Below are 21,707 nucleotides of genomic sequence, written 5' to 3'. Positions count from 1 at the left end.
CTGTGTTCCTGAGTTATTTTCTTCCCGAGTTACAAACAGGGGTGCTGGGATAAGAATTCTTCCCCAGGGTGACTGTGAGGACGCGCCAGCCAGCACATAGTCCACCCTTCCTGACGACAGCCTCCTTGGTGAGTGCCCTCTTAGCTTCCAGGCTGTGTGTGATTCTGCCTCATCCCGCCCCAGCTTCTGGTGGGATCCATGCTCTCCGTGTCGTGTCTCTGTCTTACCAGTAGTCTTCTGAGTTTTTCCTTTGGCCACTAATGATGAGATGGAAAGGGGAGAATTCCTCTCCCCGCACTGAGCATCTCACACACTTCCTAATTCTGGCGATCTCACTCTGGGGCATCACTTTGGAGTGAACGTCCAGAATGCCTATCCTCCGTGGTTCTTTCCTCTCTGGTACCGTCCTGCAGTGGGACTGCGACACACCTGACTCTTTTGTTCCCTGGCAGCGCCCAGCACTGTACCCAGTGGAGCATAATTGTGGGAACAGCATGGCAGATTCTGCTTTCAAGAAGTGCACGGTGATTAAAAAAAAAAAAAAAAAAAGAAGAAGAAGTACACGGTGAAATTATATTCTCAGGATGCGTGCGTGGGTGGGTGTGACCACTTAATCCTGCCACGTGCCCCACTTGGCTCCCTGTTTCTCACTGTCTGTAGGAGGACACATCCCAGTCTTGTTCCAGCACCTTCTATGCAGACCTCTGCTTGCTTGCAGGTGTTTTCCTTTCTGGAAGATTCTCAAGCCGACTTGAGCTGCCATCTGTGTCATCTCACAGTTGTGTGTTCTCCTTAGAGAGCAGCGGCATGCTGAGAAAATTTGGCATTTTGATTAGGACTTAACTTTAATGAAGCACTGCCTTGGCAGCCAGCCCCTTTCACCAGTGAACTAGCCACACCATTACAAAAACGTGTCAACTTTCAGGGAGTCTGAATGTGGAGAGGAGCTCTTTATGTTTTGATTCTACATCATCAGGTCTTTTTATGACTCGTCTTTTCGGAATAAGACTCAACCATAATAGTTTTGCAAACCCTTGCCTCCCTGAACCCCCAGCCTCATGAAAGACTAGTCAGGGACTGTGCTTACAGGCCTCTACACTGTTTTGTATTCCGTGCACCTCTTGGAAGGCTCTTTAAATAAGAGATCACCTAGTTCTGCCTTAGGGAAACATTTCTTTTAAGCAAGGTTATTTTTTAAAAGAAGATAAAACACGAATGCCTGGTGTTAAATGAGAGTATCCTAATGTTCTCAAACACTGGTGGAAGGGTTGCCTGGGTTGTAACAGATCTTTACACAATGGAAACTTTTCTCCTGAGCCAGTGCAAGCTAAAAATGAAAATAGATGCTTCAGTAGGCTTGTTCTGGCTGCCCACATGGCCACTATGATGACCGGGGCTGTTCCAGGAGGGCAGAGGATGTGGTCTTTGTTACCAAGAGGCTGGTTGTATTTGGATATGTACTTTATTTCTCTTGTAAGGAATTCTGCCTCTGAACACGTTTTAATGAAAGACAGAGCTAGAACAAGACCAGATTAGCCAAATCTTGAAATACCTGAGTAAGAGGATACCTTTTGAACGTGTTTTTTCTCCCTCTCTGGAACTTGAGAAGGATGGCTAAATGCAACTCAAGGCAGCACATATTCACGAAGCTGGGAGGGTGGTTCTAGAAATTTATCCTCAGTCCATGATGCGGATTCAGGATAAAAGTTTCGAGAAGAATCTGGAGACATTCATACATGATAGCTGTTTAAGGGGCAAAGGAAACTTTGGGTGTAGGGCTCCCTATACTCGTAAGCCCTTCAAGCTGGGATCTGGAGCACCCATCTCACGAAATGCCCAGGGAAAGATGGCTGCCCCCTGCTGGTGTGCTTGGGTGCCAATGCTGTGTGTGGCCCTGCAGCCTGCAGGCCTCCTGGGGCTTCTTCTAGAAGAGAAAGTGACCATCTGCTTGGAAAGAGTTGGAAACTCTAGCTCTGAAGGGACTTGGTAATGCACACGCTTCTTTGAGGGCAGATTAGAAGCACCTCGAATCCCCAGGCATACCTCCTGTTCGTTTTTATCTCTAACTTGGGGCAAAACAATGATCCAGATTCATTGCCACGTGTTTGGAGATCTTCTATTCAGTGCACGGTCCTGCAACCCTCCCTTCACCCCGAGCTAACAAACGTCAGGGCCCTGTAGTCACGTAACAAGCCTGTGGTCAGTCAGCACTTGTCAGCTCCTGATTACCCCCTTCCTTCTCCAAAGCCTTTGATTGCCTTTTGGCCTCACCCATTTGTCATGGAATAAGAAGGTAGAGCAAGCAGTGGTGAGCTCTGCCTGCGTGGCTGGGTTAGGTGAAGTCCGGGTCATACACGGCAATGGGACACATAAGGGGCCGGGTGATTGCAAGGAGAGGAAATAGAACCTAGGATGGAAAGAAGAAGCAGGGGTGCCTGGCTGGCTCAGTCAGTTAAGCATCTACCTTCTACTTGGGTCATGATATCAGGGTCCTGGGAAGGAGCCCCACATCGTGCTCCCTGCTTAGTGGGGAGTCTGCTTCTCCTTTGTCCCTTCCCTTGCTCGTCTGCGTACTCTCTCTCAAATGAATACATAAAATCTTAAAAAAGACTGGTCGGGCGCCTGGGTGGCTCAGTAGGTTAAGCCTCTGCCTTCGGCTTAGGTCATGATCTCAGGGTCATGGGATCGAGCCCCACATCAGGCTCTCTGCTCAGCAGGGAGCCTGCTTCCCTTCCTCTCTCTCTGCCTGCCTCTCTGCCTACTTGTGATCTCTCTCTGTCAAATAAATAAATAAAATCTTTAAAAAAAAAAAAAAAAAGGACTGGTCAACAATGAACCCATCTTCCTTTCTATACTGGCTCCACTTGCCGGTCAAAGCAGCCATTTTATGACAAAGCACAAATAGCCTTTATAAAAGTTCAATTCAGTAAACCCCAAAGCCAAACTACCGCTATGGTAGATGATGAGCACAAGGCGGTTTTCGGCCCTGCAGGAACTCGCAATTGGGTGGCATGGGAGGATCCGGGTCAGCATGGCGGGCTCCGGAGGGGTCTGGCGTCAGGGTGGGGGCTCAATGGCTGGCCCATGCCTGGTGAGTGTGTCTCGTCTTTGCCAGGACTCCTTCCTGATACTGCTGGCAGAGGGAAGTTACAGGCTGCAGGGAGCCCAGCAGTGATCCTTGGAAGCCTTGAATCTTCAGATCTATAATCAAAACTGGGTGCACATCTGGTCGCCCACTGGTCGGTTTGTGTCTCTTTCCGGCCAGAAGTACAGGGTTCAGTTAGCGCTGGGGAAATCTCACCGCAGGGACGCCTAGACCATAATGAAGCCCTTACTCCAGGCTGTGGGGCGCACCATGTGCACTTCTGCTCTTGGGGTGGGGGTGGTGGGCCAAGGTCAGCACAGCACACACAGCCGCGTGGAGAACTGCGCAGAGGCCGAGGTTGGTGTGCTTCTCTCTGCGGCCGTTTCCCTTCAGCTGCGGGGGTGGGGGCATCGCTCCTCAGCTTAGGTCAGTGAAGCCCTGCCCAAGTGTCTGGAAGGTCATTTTGGTGTGTGAAAAAAGCAAATGCAAGACTCAGTTTGTTAGACGTCTGCCTTCCGCTCAGGTCAGGATCACAGGGTCCTGGGATCCCCCTCACTGGGCCCCCTGCTCAGTGGGAAGCTTGCTTCTCCCTCTCCTATTCCCCCTGCTTGTGTTCCCTCTCTCGATGTCTCTCTCTCTCTCTGTCAAATAAATAAATAAAATCTTTTTAAAAAGAAAAAACGAAATTGGGATTGGGGCACCTGGGTGGCTCAGTCAGTTGAGCGACTAATTCTTGGTTTCTGTTCAGGTCATGATCTCAGGGTCCTGAGATTGAGCCCCAAGTCAGGCTCTATGCTCAGCATAAGGTCTGCTTCTCTCTCCTCCTGCTTCCCTTCGCCCACCCTCTGCACCCAGTCGTGCTCTCTCTCTCTTAAATAAGCAAATAAATTTTTTTAAAAAATGAAACAAAGAAATTTGACTTCACTGCTGGTTAAGATAATGTGGCAACTCCTTGTGAGGGAGAAAAATAAAACCTATAGAACTCATATCTGTTCTAGACCAAAAAAAAAAATCATAAACAAGATTATGATGTCTAAAAATATTCTTGAGAAGTTCTCAACTGCCAGTCTCTTAGGTAGGCAGCCTATAGTAAGTATTTGTTTTGGCAGAGTGTGATTTGATGTTCATATTTGCTTTTTTTTTTTTTAAGTTTCTTTATTTATTTGTCAGAGAGAGTGAGAGAGCACATGAAAAAGACAGCATGAGCAGGTTGGGGGATGGACAGAGGGAAAAGCAGGCTCCCCACTGAGCAGGGAGCCCAATGCGAGGCTTGATCCCAGGACCCTGATATCATGACCGGAGTTGAAGGCAGATGCTTAATCAACTGAGCCACCCAGGTGCCCCACAACCCCAATTTCTTTGTTTAAACAATAAACAAAACAAGGGGCGCCTGGGTAGCTCAGTTAAGCTTCCAACTCTTGGTTTTAGCTAAGGTCATGATCTCAGGGTCCTGAGATCGAGCCCCACATCGGGCTCCGTGCTGAACATGGAACCTACTCGAGATTCTCCCTCTTCCTCTGTCCCTCTCCCCACCCACTGCTTGCACTCTCTCTCTCTAAAATAATAAATAAATCAAAAAAAAAAAAAAAAAGCTTCAAAACTTAACTAATTCAGTACTTTTTTAGGTAGGTGTTTAGCATGAGTATCTTAGGCTTCCTTGACTTTTTTGTTTAATCAAACAAAGATTTTTTTTTGTCCTCTCTACATTTTCCCTTGAAATGAAACTCCTGTCTCAAATCTGCACTCGTATAGGCATATCTAGGACTGTTGACAACAGTCAACTGTTGGTAACATTTGCTATAAAAGTCTGTCATCCAGGGGCACCTGGGGATGGCTCAGTGTTTGGGCTCAGGTCATGGTCCTGGTGTTGTGAGTTTGAGCCCCATGTCGAGCTCCAAGCTCAATGCAGAGTTTGCTTGAGATTTTCTCTCTCTTTCTCCTTCTGCACCTCCCCCCACTCATGCTCTCTCTCTCTCTCTGTCTCTCAAATAAACAGATAAAATGTTTTTAAAAATAAAACCTTAAAGTCTGTCATCCACCTTATCAGGATATTCCTCTCAGAGCCTGATGGTACTAGGTAGACATTTCTTCTGTCATCTTCGTGTAGGAATGGACAGACATCGCAAGACCCGGACTTTGTCCTCCTTATGGGAGACATATATAGTAGTATCCGTTCTGATTACCTTAGTAGATTTAGCATTTGAATTTTCTGGTTCGAATATAATAGAAATTATTTCTGCACAATTATAATATACGTATTAGGATAGAAATGTATGTAATTCTCACATTCTTGAAACAAAGTGATATTTCCCTTGGAGACTTATAGACATTACCTGGAGTCAGCATGTCAGGGTAGAATCTGGTGGGGGGAGGTATGGTTTTCTAGAGAGTTCTTGTAGATCTGGAGATTGGTAGCCCAAATTGGTACATTAAAAACACCATTTATAGAGGGGCATCTGGGTGGCTCAGTGGGTTAGGACCTCTGCCTTCGGCTCGGGTCGTGGGATGGAGCCCCGTGTCAGGCTCTCTGCTCAGCAGGGAGCCTGCTTCCCTTCCTCTCTCTCTGCCTGCCTCTCTGCCTACTTGTGATCTCTGTCTGTCAGATAAATAAATAAAATCTTTAAAAAAAAATAAATAAAATAGAAACACCATTTATAGAAAGGGGATTTTAAAAAAATGTTCTGCTGTCAGGGGACTTCCTTGCAAATACTAATACAATTCCTCAATTCCCTTCTTCCAAAGAAAGCTGCTGTTTTCATTTATCTTCATTTCCTATCTACTTAGTTCTTTGGAACTAAGTTAGCAAATGCAACTTCCAAAACCCAACCAGCAAAGCGGGGCCACCACCGCCAGGGCTCCCTCCCTCCTCCACGGGCCCACGAGGCCCCTGCCTTCCTTGTTGTTTTCACTACATGACAGCTCTGTTGAGATAGTCACATACCAGACAGTCCACCCGTTTACAGTATGCACGTCAGTGGTTTTTAGTAGATTCCCAGAGTCGGGCAACCATCCTCACAGTCACATTTAGAACATTTTCACTGTCCCCAAAGAAGAAACCCCATGCCCATTAGCAGTCATTTCCATTTCCCCCAGCTCCCGCAGCCCTGAGCAAACGCTCACCTACTCCCTGGCTCTGTGGATTTGCCTTTGCCCCCTGCTTTCCAAGCTCTGCCTCTTCCCCAAAGCCCGAGTCTTGCTCTCGCATCCCTGTCTGAGGGAGGCAGTGCAGGCATCTCCTGGAACAGGAGGAGTAGATAGGAACCCTCTTGCACAAGGCCATGCGCCCCTTTTCTGGCCCTGAATACCGTTCCCCTGCCTGTGGCACTGGGGCTTTTCTCCGTTTCGGCCTTCTTCCCTCTCCCAGGTGTAGGCAGAGGGGGCTTCATATGGAAGGCAGCTTCTTATTTGGGGAATTAGGCAGCAGACCGAGCCCACAGCTGTTTTTGGCTCTGCCCCTGAGGTCAGCACTCCAGGCCAGGCTGAGCTCAGAGACTCAGGAATCCACACCAGCCTCCCTGCCAGCCTATATGTACTCCAGCCTCTGACTCTGGGGAGAGACCTTGGATGGGTTTGGGATGCAAACATCTGAGCCTTCCAGGACCCAGGCTTCTGATCTTGAATAAGTATGTGACTAAAAACAGAAATGAAGAGGATAAAACAAAAAAGCAAGAACAGACTAGGTCTTGTCTTAGCCACTCTACTGAGTAGTTGTATGACCCTTAGGGTCACTTCGTTGGCCCAGAGCCCAGTGTTCACATCTTCCAGTGAGGGAGGTGGGCTGCTTGATCTGTGTGTCGTGTCTTTCAGCCTGTGGGTCCCACAATCTGTCCTAGAACACAGAATGGTTGTGTAGGAGCTGCCCTTTCTCAGCCCATTTTTCAAATGAAAACTTATGCTGGGATTTCTTGTTCTGAGGTTAGATTAGACCCGTGGGGGTTATTGGGGCACCTGAGTGGCTCAGTTGTTAAGGTCATGGTCCCTGGGTCCTGGGATCGAGCCCTGCGTGGGGCTCCCTTGCTCAGCAGGGAGCCTTCATCTCCCCCTCCCTCTGCCTGCTTCTCTCTCTCTCTCTTTCTCTCTCTGTCAAATAAATAAATAAAACATTAAAAAAAAAAAGACCCATGGGGGTTATATACTGTTGTCATACTTTCTGCCCCTCACTCAGTGTGGGAAGTTGGCATGTGTCTTAAGCTGAAGGTGTAGTTGCAGGCCAGCTGCCCATTTAATTCTGCTGTCTGTATGCCTAACCAACGTAGATTATCTAAAATTCTTGTGCATAGCCCTCCTGAAACACTGAGTTGGGAAAGGAGAAGTAGGAGGAAGAGGGTAGAGAGCATTAATTTATTTCTGTAGACATTTTGTTTGGTTATGGCTGTTATCATCATCTCGTCATCCTAACAATATCCGTGTTGGTTGTAATTATTAACTACTGGGACCTTTGTTATGCTAAGAGCCCTAATGATTTTTAGACTTGGGTTTTTTTTTTTTCCCTCCAATTACTGAGCTAAGCCACTCTGCATGGATAGGAGAAACATTTGAAATGTTTTCTGGTGAGTCTGGGAAAGGAGGAGAGTTAAGAGCGTGTGTGCTGAATGGTTGGGGGACAGGTTGGTCTGGCAGGAATAAGGTGTGTAGAGAAAAGATGAGGCAGGAATGCCCTACACCATCCATGGTGACCCTCCAGATGATCCCACCAGTCTTCAAAAAACTCTAGAAAAATCACAAAATGAATGGTGTCGCCGATTTCATATGAAGCTTTCCTGTTCTGGTTGCCAGAGGGACAAAGTAGTCAGATGTGGTAAAGAGACAGCTGACCCTTTGTTCACAGTGACAGGATAGCCTGTAAACTCTGTGGGTGGTCCGGGGGGCTGGGCATCAGATTTATGAGGCTCTAGTCGACGTCTAGTAGAGCTGGGAAAGCTGGATGACAAACAGCTATAGTAGAGAATTTAAATGAGGAGCTGATTCTACATTTTATATCTCTCTGAAATCCCACCTCCTCCTTTCTCTTCCCATCACCCTTGCTCTAGTTTAGGTGACCTTGAAGTCTCGTCCAGATTGCTTCCCACATCCAATATTTCCCACATGATAGCCAACATGATCTCTGAAACACAGATCTACCTACCCCGTGTCCCTTTGTGTTTGAATCTCATCCACTTCTTTCACATTATTAGCAGATATTATTTCCTTGCCAAAGTGTTCCAGGTCAGACCACTTCCCCAAACTTGTGAATTGACACCCATTTCCCTAATAGGAAAGTCACCTCATTGCAACCATTTCCAGACTCTGAAGTAACTACCCCTTTTCCTATCTAAAGCCCTCATTAGATGGTCAGTTAGACTTTTGTTATATTTACATTGCCTGATGCTTAGTAGATGCTCAAATATTTGAATGTATGATTCAGTAGATGTTATGGAGAAGGCTGGAGGTGTGGTGGCATTGGAGGTGTGGTCACCATGGAGGATAGGTAAGATGTGACTATGCAGAGACAGGCACTGCTGACATGAAAACAGGCATAGGAGATGGCAGGTGGTTTGATGTGTACACAGCAAGACTTGGCAGACCACAGCCTACAAGCCAACTCTGGCCCCCTACTTGTTTTTGTAAATAAAGATTTATTGTAACAAGGTAGGCTTTTTCATTAACACACTGCCTATAACTTACACACTACATGGACAGAGTTGAGTAGTTGTCACCATAAAGCCTGCAAAGCCCAAAATATTTACTCCCTGCCTTTACAGAAAAAGTTTACCACCCCTAAATAGAGTAGAAAGGGCAGAGTGGTAGGAGATGAAATGTGAAAAGTAGGTAGGGCCAGATCCTGAAATTCTCAGAATAAAGTGTAAATTCTTTAGTCACATGTTATGTTGATGATCATATTGGGGGTTTTATTTTTATTTTTTTTTAAGATTTTATTTATTTGTCAGAGAGAGAGAGAAAGTGCGCGAGCTCACAAGCCGGGGGAATGGCAGGCAGAGGGATATGCAGGTTCCCCACCGAGCAAGGAGCCCAACGTGGGACTCGATCCGAGAGCCCTGGGATCATGACCTGAGCCAAAGGCAGACGCTTAACTGACTGAGCCACCCAGGCATCCCTGTGCTGGGCATTTAAAAACACATTTCTCTTTCCCCTGGTCCAGCACTCAATAGAAAGTACTTAGTCAGGAACACCTGGTGCACATTTTCCCTCATGGTACCCTGCCCCTCTTCTAATGCCCCTTACCCTGACCCAAGTTCTTAGAGGAAATATTGAAGCTCTCAGGGAGTGTCTACTGCTAGGTCTGCAGACTGATAAAATTATACAGTTATAGTTAAAATGAACCTGCTCTCATTTCAGCTGGAGAAAAAGTGTTCTGAAATTCTGTCTCCCTCTGCCCCCCAAAAAATATCTCAGGAAAGGTGGAGCAAAAGATAAGCTAGGAACTCAAATTAAATCCTAAGGCAGGCACATTGTTCTACAAGTTGACATTTTAAAAAGAAGGGTGTACAAAACCCGATCACAAAGAAAGGAAAATGACAAGCCAGTCTGTCTTGTGAATACACAGATGCCGAAATTCTAAACAGAGTATTAGCAAATCAGATTCAGTGATGTATAAGAAAGATAACATCACAACCAGACTGGACTTGTTCCAAGAATGCAGGGTTGGTTTAATATTTGAAAATCAGTCATTGTAATTCAGTGCATTAGCAGAATAGAAGAGGAAAAGCATACCATCCTGTGTCCTCAGCCTCCTCAGCCAGATCATTCTTTCTGTGGGGAGCTGTCTGGTGCCCTGTGGGCTACTCTACCCGCTAGAGGCCAGTGACACCCACCCAGTCGTGATAACCAAAAGTGTCTCCACACATTGCCAAGTGCCCTGTGAAGGGTAACAGCACCCCCCGCTGAGTATCACTCTAATATGTAAAGAAAATGATTTGACAAAATTCAAAACCCATTCATTATATTAAAACCAACATGCTCAGCAAATTAGGAATAGAAGAAATCTTTCTTAATCTGATGAAAAGCGTTTTTTGTTTTTTTTTTTTTTAAATCTACAGCAGGGGTGCCTGATGCTCAGTTGGTAGAGTGTGGGACTCTTGATCTCAGGGTTGTGAGTTTGAGCCCCACTTTGGGGGTCGACTTTACTTAAAAATAAGTAAACATACTAACAAACAATAAAATTTTTTAAAAAAAGAAAAACCTATGTCAAACGTTATACTTAATAGAGAAATATTGAAAGCTTTCTCTCTGATACTGGGACCAAGACAAAGATGCCACTTGTGTTCAGCTGACTTGAGAACGCAGCCAGATAAGGCAAATGAAAAAATGGAACAGGACGTGAGCAGAATGGAAGGAGGAAAAAAAAAAATCTCTCATTTGCAGACACCATTGTGTGTGTAGAAGATTGAAAAGAATCTACAAATAAGTTGCCAGGATTACACAACAAATTGTTTGAATTTATTTATTACAAGATCAGTGTACTTTATATTTCTATATACCAACAGCAATTAGAATAAATTTTGAGTGACGCCATTTAGGGGCACCTGGCTGACTCAGTCAATGGAGCATTCAGCTCTTATCTCCAGGTCATAAGTTTGAGCCCCACGTTGGATGTAACATTTACTTAAAACAAAACAAAACAAAACAAAAAACCTAAAAATTTAAAAAAAAAAACTTTTTTAAGTGACAGCATTTATGCTAGCATCAAAAAAACATCAAATACCTAAGAAGACATATAATGACAACTGCATAAAATCTCAGACTGGAAACCCCAAGACATTCTTGAGGAAAGTTGGAGAACCAAATCAGTGCCTAGCCAACGTTAGTGCATCAGTATTTCCCAGAGCATATGTTAACGCACAGACCCAAGGCCCTTAATGCTTTAGATTCAGCCCATCTGAGGTAGGGCCCAAGAATTTGTAGTTCTAAGTGCTGTGCTGAGTTCCTACGGTTGCTGGTAAAGGCCCACAGCTCAAGAGCCACTAATTAAATAAGGGAGGATGTATACCATATTTGAGGATTCAAAAAACATTGGAAAATTCAGTTCTCCTCATTTGAGGAACTTCTGTATAGTTCCAAAATCCCAGCAGAGGTGTGTGTGTATCTGGGTGTATGGGAAGCTGACAAGCTGAATCTAAAATTTACATGGACATAAAAAGGGCCAAAAGAGCTAGCACAGACTTAGAGAAGAACAGCAAACCTGGAAGGCTTTTAAACTGCCAGATAGTGAGACTTATAATTAAAACAGTGTTTAAGGCGCGTCTGGGTACCTCCGTTGGTTAAGCATCCGACTCTTAGTTTCAGCTCAGTACATGATCTCGGGATCATGAGATCGAGCCCTGTGTTGGGCCCCACACTCCGCACGGAGTCTGCTTGAGATTCTCTCCCTCTGCCCCCACCCCTGCTCTCTTTCTCCCTAAAATAAATAAATACATCTTTAAAAGTAAATAAATAAAAATTAAAAATGGACAGTGGATTGAATAGACATTCTTCCAAAGAAGGTATCCAGATGGCCAGCAGACACGAAACGATGCAAGCATCAGTCATCAGCAGGGAAATGCAAATCAGAACCGCAGTGAGGTATTGCCTCACCCCTGCCAGAATGAGTAGTACCAAAAAGATAAGAGATAACAAGTGTTGGCGAGGATGTGGAGAAAATGGAGCCCTCATGCACTTTGGGTGAGCGTGTAATTGTTGCAATATTATTTACAATAGTCAAGATATGGAAGCAACCTGGGCTCCTGGGTGGCTCGGTCAGGTTAAGTGTCTGCCTTCGGTTCAGGTCATGATCCCGGGGTCCTGGGATAGAGCCCACATCAGGCTCCCTGCTCAACAGGGGGCCTACTTCTCCCTCTGCCCCTCAGCCCCACCCTACCCCTGCTCACGCTGTCTCTCACTCACTCTTTCTCTCAAATAAATAAAATCCTTAAAAAAATAGAACTGCTTAATTGGTATATGAATAGACAAGTAGACAGCTAAGAGAATTGATAAACAGACCCAACACGTGGACTGTCACCTGACATACAACCCAGGGGGACCTATAGGGGAGAAAGGATGGTCTTTCCAAGGCCTCGTGCGAAACAATTGGGTATCAATTTAGAAAACAATGAACCTTGACCACACCATACACAGATGTGAGTCATTCCGGACTCACTGTAGCACTGAATCGCAGAAGCCTTGCCAACCAGGATGCCTGTCCAATTGCTAGTGAATAGCAGGGAGCAGCCGGTGAACAGCAGAAGATATTCACAACAAATATATCCAATAAATGATGTCTGGCTAGTACTGTATTTTTTAAAAAGACAACTTGATAGAAACCGGAACAGGTGGCACTTCATAAGAGAATCTCCAAACAGCCAGTGAAGTATTATCTGGAAAAACAAAAACAAAAACGCAACACTGTCTTCTTGGGAGCAGATGGAAAATCACAATGGGATGCTGGCCCGCGCCTGCCGGAGAGGGAGAGTCAGAGGCGGGAGCCCACCAGGGAAGAGCACGTGAGACAGCTGTCTGTCTGTGTCTACCAAAGCACATGCATGTCTGTGACCCAGCCCATGCTATTCTGTCTGCCCACTGAACCCGGCTGCAGACTGTCCCCTTGCCCGGAGTCCTCCTGTCTTCGGGATTAAACTAACAGCCAAGGCAGCTTGAGAAATTTGCACGTCTTCTTGTTTTAATCATACCAAAAGACAAATGCCTTAAACGGTCTCTAAATTTGTGAAGCCCTCAGGCCCTTCCATGGGCGGCCCGGGAGTCAGAGGCTTTGGGTGGGGGAGCATTTGTCATTACCTCTCAGATCCCAGTGTGAAAAGCATTCTCCTGCACCACCGAGGTCAACCTTTTTTTTTTTTTCTTTTTTCTTTTCTTTTAAGCCCAGCATGGGGCTTGAACTCAAAACCCTGATATCAAGACCTGAGCTGAGAGCAAGAGTCAGATGCTTAGCCAGTGGAGCCACGCAGCCACCCCACCCTGGTCGGCTCTTAATCACATTTGTGTCTACCACTTTTTCTGTTGTTTTATCAAACTTTGCACTCATAGAGGGTCAAGCAGTTTCATAGGGTTATGAAAACACCCTCCTCCCATTTCCTACTCACTAGAAGACATGACTTTTTTCTTTAAGATTTGTTTATTTACTTGAGAGAGGGAGAAAGCCAGAGAGAGAGAGTGCATGAGCACAAGTGGGGGGAAGGGCAGAGGGAGAAGAAGACTCCCCGCTGAGTGGGGACCAGAGGCAGGACTCCACCCCAGGTCCCTGAGATCATTATCTGAGCCAAAGGCAGCCTCTTAACCCACTGAGCCACCCAGGCGCCCCTAGAGGACACAACCTTTAACACACCCTGTTTCTTTGTTACTTACCTTTATCCTCCTTCCACTGCCACTATCTACCTTTTACTATGTGTCCCATCAGTATTTCTTGTGTGGAGTAAATATTAAATATGCATATATTTAAGTCAAATTGAGACAGCTTCATTTTTCTATCCGCATCTTTTTCACTTAGCTTTATATTCTTTTGAAAACACAGTTTATAACATTCCATCTGTGAACGTGCCTCGATGTGTTTAACTACACCCTTATTGTCGGACATTTTGTGGTTTCTTATTTTGCTTTGTTTTCTTGCTACTGTGAATACAAATATAATTCATATATCTGTGTGTATGGATGCTTATTCCTGTAGACAAATAGATTCGTAGACATATGCCTTTTCTCATAACTTCCGTTTTCTGTGGTTAATAACTGTCGGAGTTTTATTTGTTTGTTTCGTGTTCTTCCCCTTCTGGCGCGCTCTCAACTAGACTGGTTGCTCACTGCACCGCCGACATCCTGGGAATGTCACTGGCCTCCTGGGATTCCCTTTGGCTTTCTCTCATGCTCTCTTGGGCCCCAACTCCCACATCTTTTCTTGGTTTCCTCCCTTGTCCAGGGGAGCAGCCACACCTACCCCACCACCCTGAGAAAGGCGTACATGGGAGATCCATTGTGTAGTCCTCACGTGTCTTAAAAGCCTCTTTATTTTATCATCACCATAATTTGGTTAGGCATAAAATTCTAGTTCTCAGTTCACTCAGAATTTTGAAGGAATCCTGACGTTTTCTTCTTACTTCCAATGATATCACTGCTAAGAAGTCTGTTGCTATTTCAATTCTTGGTCTTTTGTTTTGTGACCTGATTTTCACTCTGGGAAGCTTTTGGGATCTTGGTCTGTGGCATCCTGAGATTCCATTCTGTTTCGTTCTTGTTCATTAGGTTGTCCTCATGGTGACTTTCCACCATGCAAACTCTGGAAACTGAGAGCCTTCAGTTCAGTGACCTCTCCTTGAATTCTCTTACTTATTTATTTTGATACTTTCCCCTCTACTTTTCTGATTTATCTTTTGGGAGCCTCATTATCAGATGTTGGCCCTCCCATACTTATCCTCTAATTTTCTTGTCTTCCTTCCTTTTTTTTTTTTTTTAAATGTCTATTTGTTTTACTTTACTCATTTCTCTACTTTCTCTTATAGGCTTTGATTTCATTTTTCAGTTCTGTTGTCCTGGTGTTAATTTATAAGAGCTGCTTTTGGTCCTCTGGGTTTTTTTTTAAGAGCATCCTATTCTTTTTTTTTTTTTTTTTTTAAGATTTTATTTATTCAGGGGCGCCTCGGTGCCTCAGTGGGTTGAAGCCTCTGCCTTCGGCCCAGGTCATGGTCCCGGGGTCCTGGGATTGGGCCCCGCATCGGGCTGTCTGCTCCGCAGGGAGCCTGCTTCATCTTCTCTCTCTCTCTCTGCCTGCCTCTCTGCCTACTTGTGATCTCTGTCGGTCAAATAAATAAATAAAATCTTAAAAAAAAAAAAAAGATTTTATTTATTCATTTGACCGACAGAGATCACAAGTAGGCAGAGAGGCAGGCAGAGAGAGAGAGAGAGAGAGGAGGAAGCAGGCTCCCCGCCGAGCAGAGAGTCTGATGCGGGGCTCGATCCCAGGACCCTGGGAACACGACCCGAGCTAAAGGCAGAGGCTTTAACCCACTGAGCCACCCAGGCGCCCCAAGAGGATCATATTTTTGACGGGTTCAGTGTCTCCTCATCTCTCTGAGGGCATTCATAGTCATTGTTTAGAAATTGTCATCAGTTCTCCATAGTTTGTTTTTGTTAAGTGCTTTCATTTTTATTTGTTCAGGTATGTCTTTCATGATAAAGGTTTTTCTCAGCTGCTCGCTGATCCTTCTGCGTGTGCACATATTTAAGAGAGGAGGTTGAGAAGCTGATTAGAAATTCTGTGTGGGGTTTGTTGACTGTGGTCTTCATCTGTAGGGAGATCGTGTTGAGCTGCTCTTTTGGGGAACCTGTGGGGCCGACCCCTTTGGGCCCTTGGACGTTCAGATGCCCCAGGGAACATTTCCAGGTTTCTGTCCCTAGAGCATCTGTTTGGCTTCATTTACTCCCTATTTCCATCATGACCAGCTCTGCTTCAAATAACTCTCTTACCTTCTTTAAAAAAAAAAAAAAATCTAGTTTTCTGCTAGGGTGCCTCATTCCTGCTGAACCAATTCTGCTCTTTCCACCGTCCACTTGCTGCCACCCCTTCCAGAACTGCTTTGTACCTCCAGTGCCTGAATAGGGGTGGGGGACTGAGGGGAGAGTCCCCTGTCCTCAGCAGGCTGGTCCCTGGCTTCCCGCAGCTGCTGGCTGAAACTCAGCTTCCCTGGGTCTTTGGAGTCAGTTACACCTGTCCTGCTGCCACTTAACTTCCCACATTTTGTGGCTGCCGTCTCCTTTCCTATTATTTTTGTCTTTGTGATTTGTGCCTTTAAAACAAATAATAAATCCCATTATTTTAAAGAGGTTTCCGGTGGAAAAGGACATAAATACGTCCATCCATGTCACTCTCTTTGACCAGAGCTGTCCCCCGCTGCTCTTGGGGAAGAGATCTGAGAGCAGTCAGTTGAGAACACTGGTCCAAGGAGGTTTGAAGAATTTTTATTTTTCTTGTCATTGACTCATCAAGAACCATAGGCTAGAGCCTGTAATAGGTTCTAAGACGCTTTCTTGGCTATAGCTTCTTGGCAGTGTTCTTCTTCATTCAGGTAAAATGGGGAGAGACACGTTGGTCCATGGGACCTCCCGAATGGCAGACTCTCCCCAACAGGAACTCTGAGGGGGCTGTGGATCCTATCGGGTGCTAGGTGCACATCCCGACTTTGTCTTGTTTTCTCTCTTGAGCGAAATGACTGTTTGTTTTTTCCCTTTTATTCCCAATCCCCATACCTGTCGCACAGGATGACGAGAGTCTGAAGTACCTGACGCACGAGGAAAAGGATGTCATCCTGTTTTTCGAAGAGACCATCGATTCCCTGGAAGACGACTTTGAGGAGCAAGTCCTGTGTGACGGCCACTCTCCGGGGTCTCTGGAAGAGCGTGCTTCTGGTCACTCAGAGCCGGGAGAGGTGATCGACTTAGTGCAGCCAGCACCAGAGGTGGGAGAACCGGAGTGCCTCCCGGCTGGGACAGCAGCAGCAGGTGAGGATCCCCTGTGTGTGGCCAGAAATGATGCTGTGGGGCTCATCGGGTTTTTGCAAGGTAGAAGCATGGTCTCGCTAGTTTGAGTGTCCAGCCCAGCAGATGCTTTCGTAGCGTATTAGGAGACAGCCTCTGAAGGGAGTTTCCGAAAGGGCCAGGATAAAGAATGACACTAGCTGGCCACATGAATCAATTCTTCTGTGAAGGAAGGAAGGAAGGAGAAAGGAGGGAGAAAGAAAGGAAGGAAGGAAGGGAAGGAGGAAGGGAGGGAGAGGGAGGGGAAGGGGAGAGAAAGAAAATTGGAAATGAATTCCAGGTGTAACAATTCATTCTACGAAGAAAACAGACAAGGTACTTATATTTTAGCCCTTGGGTTTGATCTCAGATTTTGAGCAATCTTATATCCCTGTTTCTCTAGCATGAGACTTTTCAAAGTAGAAGTATTTGAACTGAGAAGTCTGCTGGTTCAGGAAAACAGGAAAAGAGCAGACAAGAGTTTGGCTCAGCATCTAGTAGGTTGTGGGTTTGTAGGTTTGCTTGATGCTGGGTGGCCTCCAAGGAGAGGCATGAATTTTGTCTTTTGAATCCTGCGAGAAGACCAGACAGGATGGACGAGGTGGGATTGTCTGGCACTGTTCTTCCTGATTGGGAAAGATCCTTGAAATAAACTTCGGCAAGGAGATGAGGATTGGAAGGATGAGGGAGAAACAGAAGGGAAAGTGTTTTGGCTCTTACTACAAAATACTGCCATTTGCCACAAGCCTCTAGAAATATATTTTCTATCGTGCGCGCACGTGTATGTGCGTGTGAGCTACGTGCGCAAGGCTGGGTGTTACACCAGATTTCACAGACTGGGGTTCTCGGCTCCAGTGTGGAGCTTTGCCTGTAGCCATATCAGCAATGAAGAGACTGAATAAGAATTTCCTGTTTTTATCACACTTCTTTGAAGTGTACTTCCTAACATTAACTTGAACCTGCTGATCCTTTAAAAATGCCAGATTGTATACTAGTGCCAAGGGAAACACTCACCGAGAGAAAGCCGCCCCGCCCACCCGTCTCTACCATGACATTCTCAGGGCAGTGGTAGTTGCCTTCTCCGGCAGGTGCTGTGTGAGAGTCTGAGACTAGGGACAAATAAGATGCGGCGTGCAGTTCTGCCGCGAGGGACAGGTGTGTGGATGTAGGTGCCCACGATGTTGGGTGGCCTGTGATCCACATCTGTTAAGGACATCGTAAAGGCTCAGAGGTGTATTGAGTTTGACCCAGGGCATCTGACACAACCAGTTGGTCTTCATCTAGAAAAACCTGATGCGGGGGTGCCCCCCAACCTTTCCGCCTCCATTTCCCCTCAGCAACACCCCCCTCCTGAGGTGGGTTGTTATTCTGTCCTGGCCCACACCTCCTTAGAAGCCCACATGCTCCATGTGCATCCCAGGGGCTGAGCCTTCAGACTGGCATCTTCTACCGTCCCTGACCCGTCATGCCTTCTCATCACGTGGTGGTGAGACTCACGGGGGAGGTTCTCCTTCGCTGGGCCAGGGAGGTTAGCTGACAGGATGCTGACATTGCTGCTGATGTTGGCTTTATGTCCCTTGGACACCCTCATGAATCCAGTGGGAAGGCAGTGGGATGCATTTATTTTTACCTAACATGGTACCTGATGAGGATTCTGCCTCCTTTTCAGGGACTGGCCCTGTTGGGAAGGAAGACATTCCTGTCCTTGAGGGCAGGAAACCAGAAGCCGGGGACCCTCCCTCGCCAGACCCAGCAGCTCCGGCCCCTCCTGTGCCGCCCCTCCCAGCCTGTGGCCACAGCAGCCGCGCCCCCTAGGAAAGAGCTGCTGGCCACGGCTCCCCCCTCAGAGCACCCCAAACTGCCCCGCTCTGTTCCCACTCCCCTGGTAATCGCTCAGAAAATGTCTGAGAAGGTGGCAGGGAATGAAGGGCTTCCGCCTGCGTCCCCCTCCAAGGAGAGCAAGCCAGGGGACTGGAGGACACTGCCTTCGGGGGTCCCTCGGCATGGGGACCCTTTCCTGTGGCACAAACACACAGCCCAGCCCGCGCCCAAGATCCACCGCTTCCCCAGCAACATCAGCGTGACCAACAGCGCGGGGAAGGAGTTCAACAAGACCATCTCCAAAGCAGCTGTCAACGTGCAGGAGCGGAAGGCCCGGGTCTTGGCTAACATCAATGGTGTCTCTTTCCTGGCCGCGGGGGAGGTGGAAGACCGGGCCCCCAGGGCTGAGGTTGCCGAGCTAGGGACGCGTGGCCAGAGCAAACCAGGCCCCATCCACGATGCCGCATCCACGCGGGTGGGCAGCCACACGGGCACTCTGCAGTCCAGAGGCGTGCAGACGGAACAGTGCCTGCCATTGGCCAATGGCTTCCAGAGCATCCACGACGTGCTGAAGAGTGAGCCCAGTGCCTTCGTCTCAATGGGGAAAACTGTCACGTTCCGTCCAGACCCGGCACTGGCCGGCAAACTTGCACGGCAGAATGCCAGCAGGAGCCTTTACGAGCACCGGCAGCCGGACTGCAGCCAGGATGCCAGGAAGCGGTCGGGGTCGCTGCCCAGGGCTGTTGGGTTCAGGCCCCAGGGTATCACTGTCCAGTTCTCCGGTCGCGGCTCCACGGAGGAGGCCCGCCGGGAGGCCCTGCGCAAGCTCGGCCTTCTGAAGGAGAACTTGTGATGGAGGGTGGGGTGGGGCTGGAGAGGCAGGATGGCCAGGCCCATGTGGCCTAACACAGATGTGCCCGTGTGAGGAGCAGTGGCCACGGTCCCAGGGCTATGCCCTGTGGAGGACAAGAGATGACAGGTACCAGGACTCCGCGGTCCAGACGGAGGGAGTGCGGACAGGAAGTGTGCCCGACTCCGCTGCCAAGTCCGAGCAGGGCGATCCTTCTGGGAGAGTCCGGCCTCCTATCTTGTCTTCCTTTTTCCTGGAGTTCAAAGAAGAGCCCTGAAAACCCAAAATGCCATATCTTTTTTTTTTTTTTTTTTCCTTTTTTTGGATTTAGAAGGAAGGGGATTGGATCTGATCTGTTTATTCTTCAGTCTCTGATCTAGACTCTTATCCCAAGGAGGGGACATCCAAGGCATTTAGATCTCTTACACTTAGTTATCCATGAAAGGGATTGCCTCTTCCTTTTCTGAGAAAATAAAACAGAAATGCCCGTTCAATCTTTATAACATCTCAGAGCATCTCCCTTGGTTTTTCTGTTTGTTTCTCAGGGGTAAATGTTGGTGTGTTGGCCCTAGATGTGCCTTTGTTTCTGGATATAATTTGGTTTACCCATGTGTTGCTTTGGGTTTTTTAAAAATTGAATATTGAAATGAACCCTTCAGAGTATGATTTACTGTAATTTTGAGTTACAGGAATGGAATGGGAAGGCTGGATTTGGAAAAAGTGGTAATTTTCAGTAAGCAAGTCCCATCAGACTATGGGGGCTTTGTCACTGGGAGATGTGGGTGAGCGTGTATGGTGTATATACCTGTCTGTAATGTGTGTTTATGGAAACTTGTGTTCACACGTACATACTTTCATGAGTCCACATCCACAAACGTTTTAAGACCCTATCATGTAACTACAGGATGTAACCCTTTCCTACTCTCTCGATGGACGCAGCCGTCCCAGCTACAATGGGAGAGAGAGAGACTGGAACCTTTAAGGACACATCTCCATCATCTCCATAATCAGAGTGCTTCTTACTCACCCATGGGTCAATCTGTACCCAGGGAAGGTAATATTTCAAGTAGGCTTCCAGAGAAGCAAGATAGTTCTTTTTTTTTCTTTTTTTAAGTGAAGAACATTCTTAAGGCTGTATCCCCTAATTTTAACCTGATTTCAGTTTATCACCCAATTTTACTTGTGCGTGTTGCAAGGTAGCTAGTGAACAGAAGGAAACGAAAACATTCTTGAGATCCCTCGTGTTCTGTGAGCAAGATCTCAGGATTAGTTTTAAAGGGGAATGAAACCCCAGCAAGCTAGGTTCCACAGTTCTGAGCACTGCTTTTCTCCCAGACTGTGTGTTACATGCTGAGTTGTAGCCACAAGCATGTTATTATTAAAACTATTTAAGGCTGGAGTCTTAAGCCTCTAAAAATAGACTGGGAAGGGCCCCAACTGCAAGTCACGCCCTTTTGTTATTATGTCTCAGTGAGTGTCACAGACTTGGTTGCCTCCTGTTGAGTATTATTTAAATTAAAACTTTTAAATGTGCCGTAAAGCACATCTTTCGTAGTGTTCAATTTGCCTTGTAAGTTACATAAATTGATTGTCAATTTTTCCTTAGAACTACAGTATTTAGTATCTCATCCAGCCCATGTCCTCCTAAAATAATCTTAGAGATTCTCGATGGTCTTAATTTAAATAGGTGCTTTGATTTTACAGGTTTTCAAAATAGTTTTTATTGTGTTCCTATTTATGTTGGATTTTGTTTGAAGAATTCTTGAGGGCTGTATAACCCTTTCATAAAGTGAGATGCCATATACAGTGTTTAAAAGAGGGTCTTGATATGGCTAACATTTTAAATATCCTTTAAATATGAGAATTCTCTCTTGTATGCTATCCTATGACTTCACTGTGATTAAGGTCAACGTGACTATAAGTATATTTGTTCTCATGATGACGGTTTTGAAAAATAAATTTAGAGATTTGTCTTAAGTATAAACAGCTTTGTTTTTGCATTTTATACTTGCACCCAATTATTTTCTTTTAAATGGCTATATTCTTCCCTTGTATTTATTCATAATTATACTGGCTGTTACTCTGGCCATTTCTTGTGCCCAAAACCCTAGTAATTAAAGGCATGTGTTTTGTACAAGATTCAAATGATAGCTATTAATGCTGTAACCTGTATACGTATCATGTTAATAAAATCATCTAGTTTGGGGGCCCCTGGGTGGCTCAGTCGGTTAAGCACCTGCCTTCAGCTCAGGTCATGATCCTGAGGTCCTGGGATGGAGCCCCACATCGGTCTCCCTGCTCAGCGGGGAGTCTGTTTTTCCCTCTGCCCCTCACCCTGCTCGTGCTTTCTCTCAAATAAATTAAATTAAATTAACCTCTAGTTTGCAGTGAGGCATTCGTTCCCTTGTCATAACTATGTGATAGGACATTCACAAAGGCTCATCTTCAAGGGAATGTTAA

The 21,707-nt window shown here is 46.3% G+C and overlaps 1 protein-coding gene across 1 annotated transcript in view; it reads left to right on the top strand.

Annotated features, from left to right (window-relative positions):
• The window catches only part of PROSER2 (proline and serine rich 2), a 43,548-nt gene extending 22,321 nt beyond the window's left edge, over window positions 1-21,227 (top strand). The window contains 3 exon segments of the mRNA XM_047742638.1: window positions 16,321-16,561; window positions 18,246-18,358; window positions 18,360-21,227. Of these exon segments, the coding sequence (XP_047598594.1) occupies window positions 16,321-16,561; window positions 18,246-18,358; window positions 18,360-19,250 (1,245 nt within the window). The 3' untranslated portion in view covers window positions 19,251-21,227.
• Window positions 21,228-21,707: the final 480 nt, after the last annotated feature.

Source organism: Lutra lutra, chromosome 8 (genome assembly GCF_902655055.1).
Source record: "Lutra lutra chromosome 8, mLutLut1.2, whole genome shotgun sequence".
NCBI lineage: Eukaryota > Metazoa > Chordata > Mammalia > Carnivora > Mustelidae > Lutra > Lutra lutra.
Note: the sequence above shows the minus strand (reverse complement) of the source record. Positions and strands in the feature narration are given on the sequence as shown.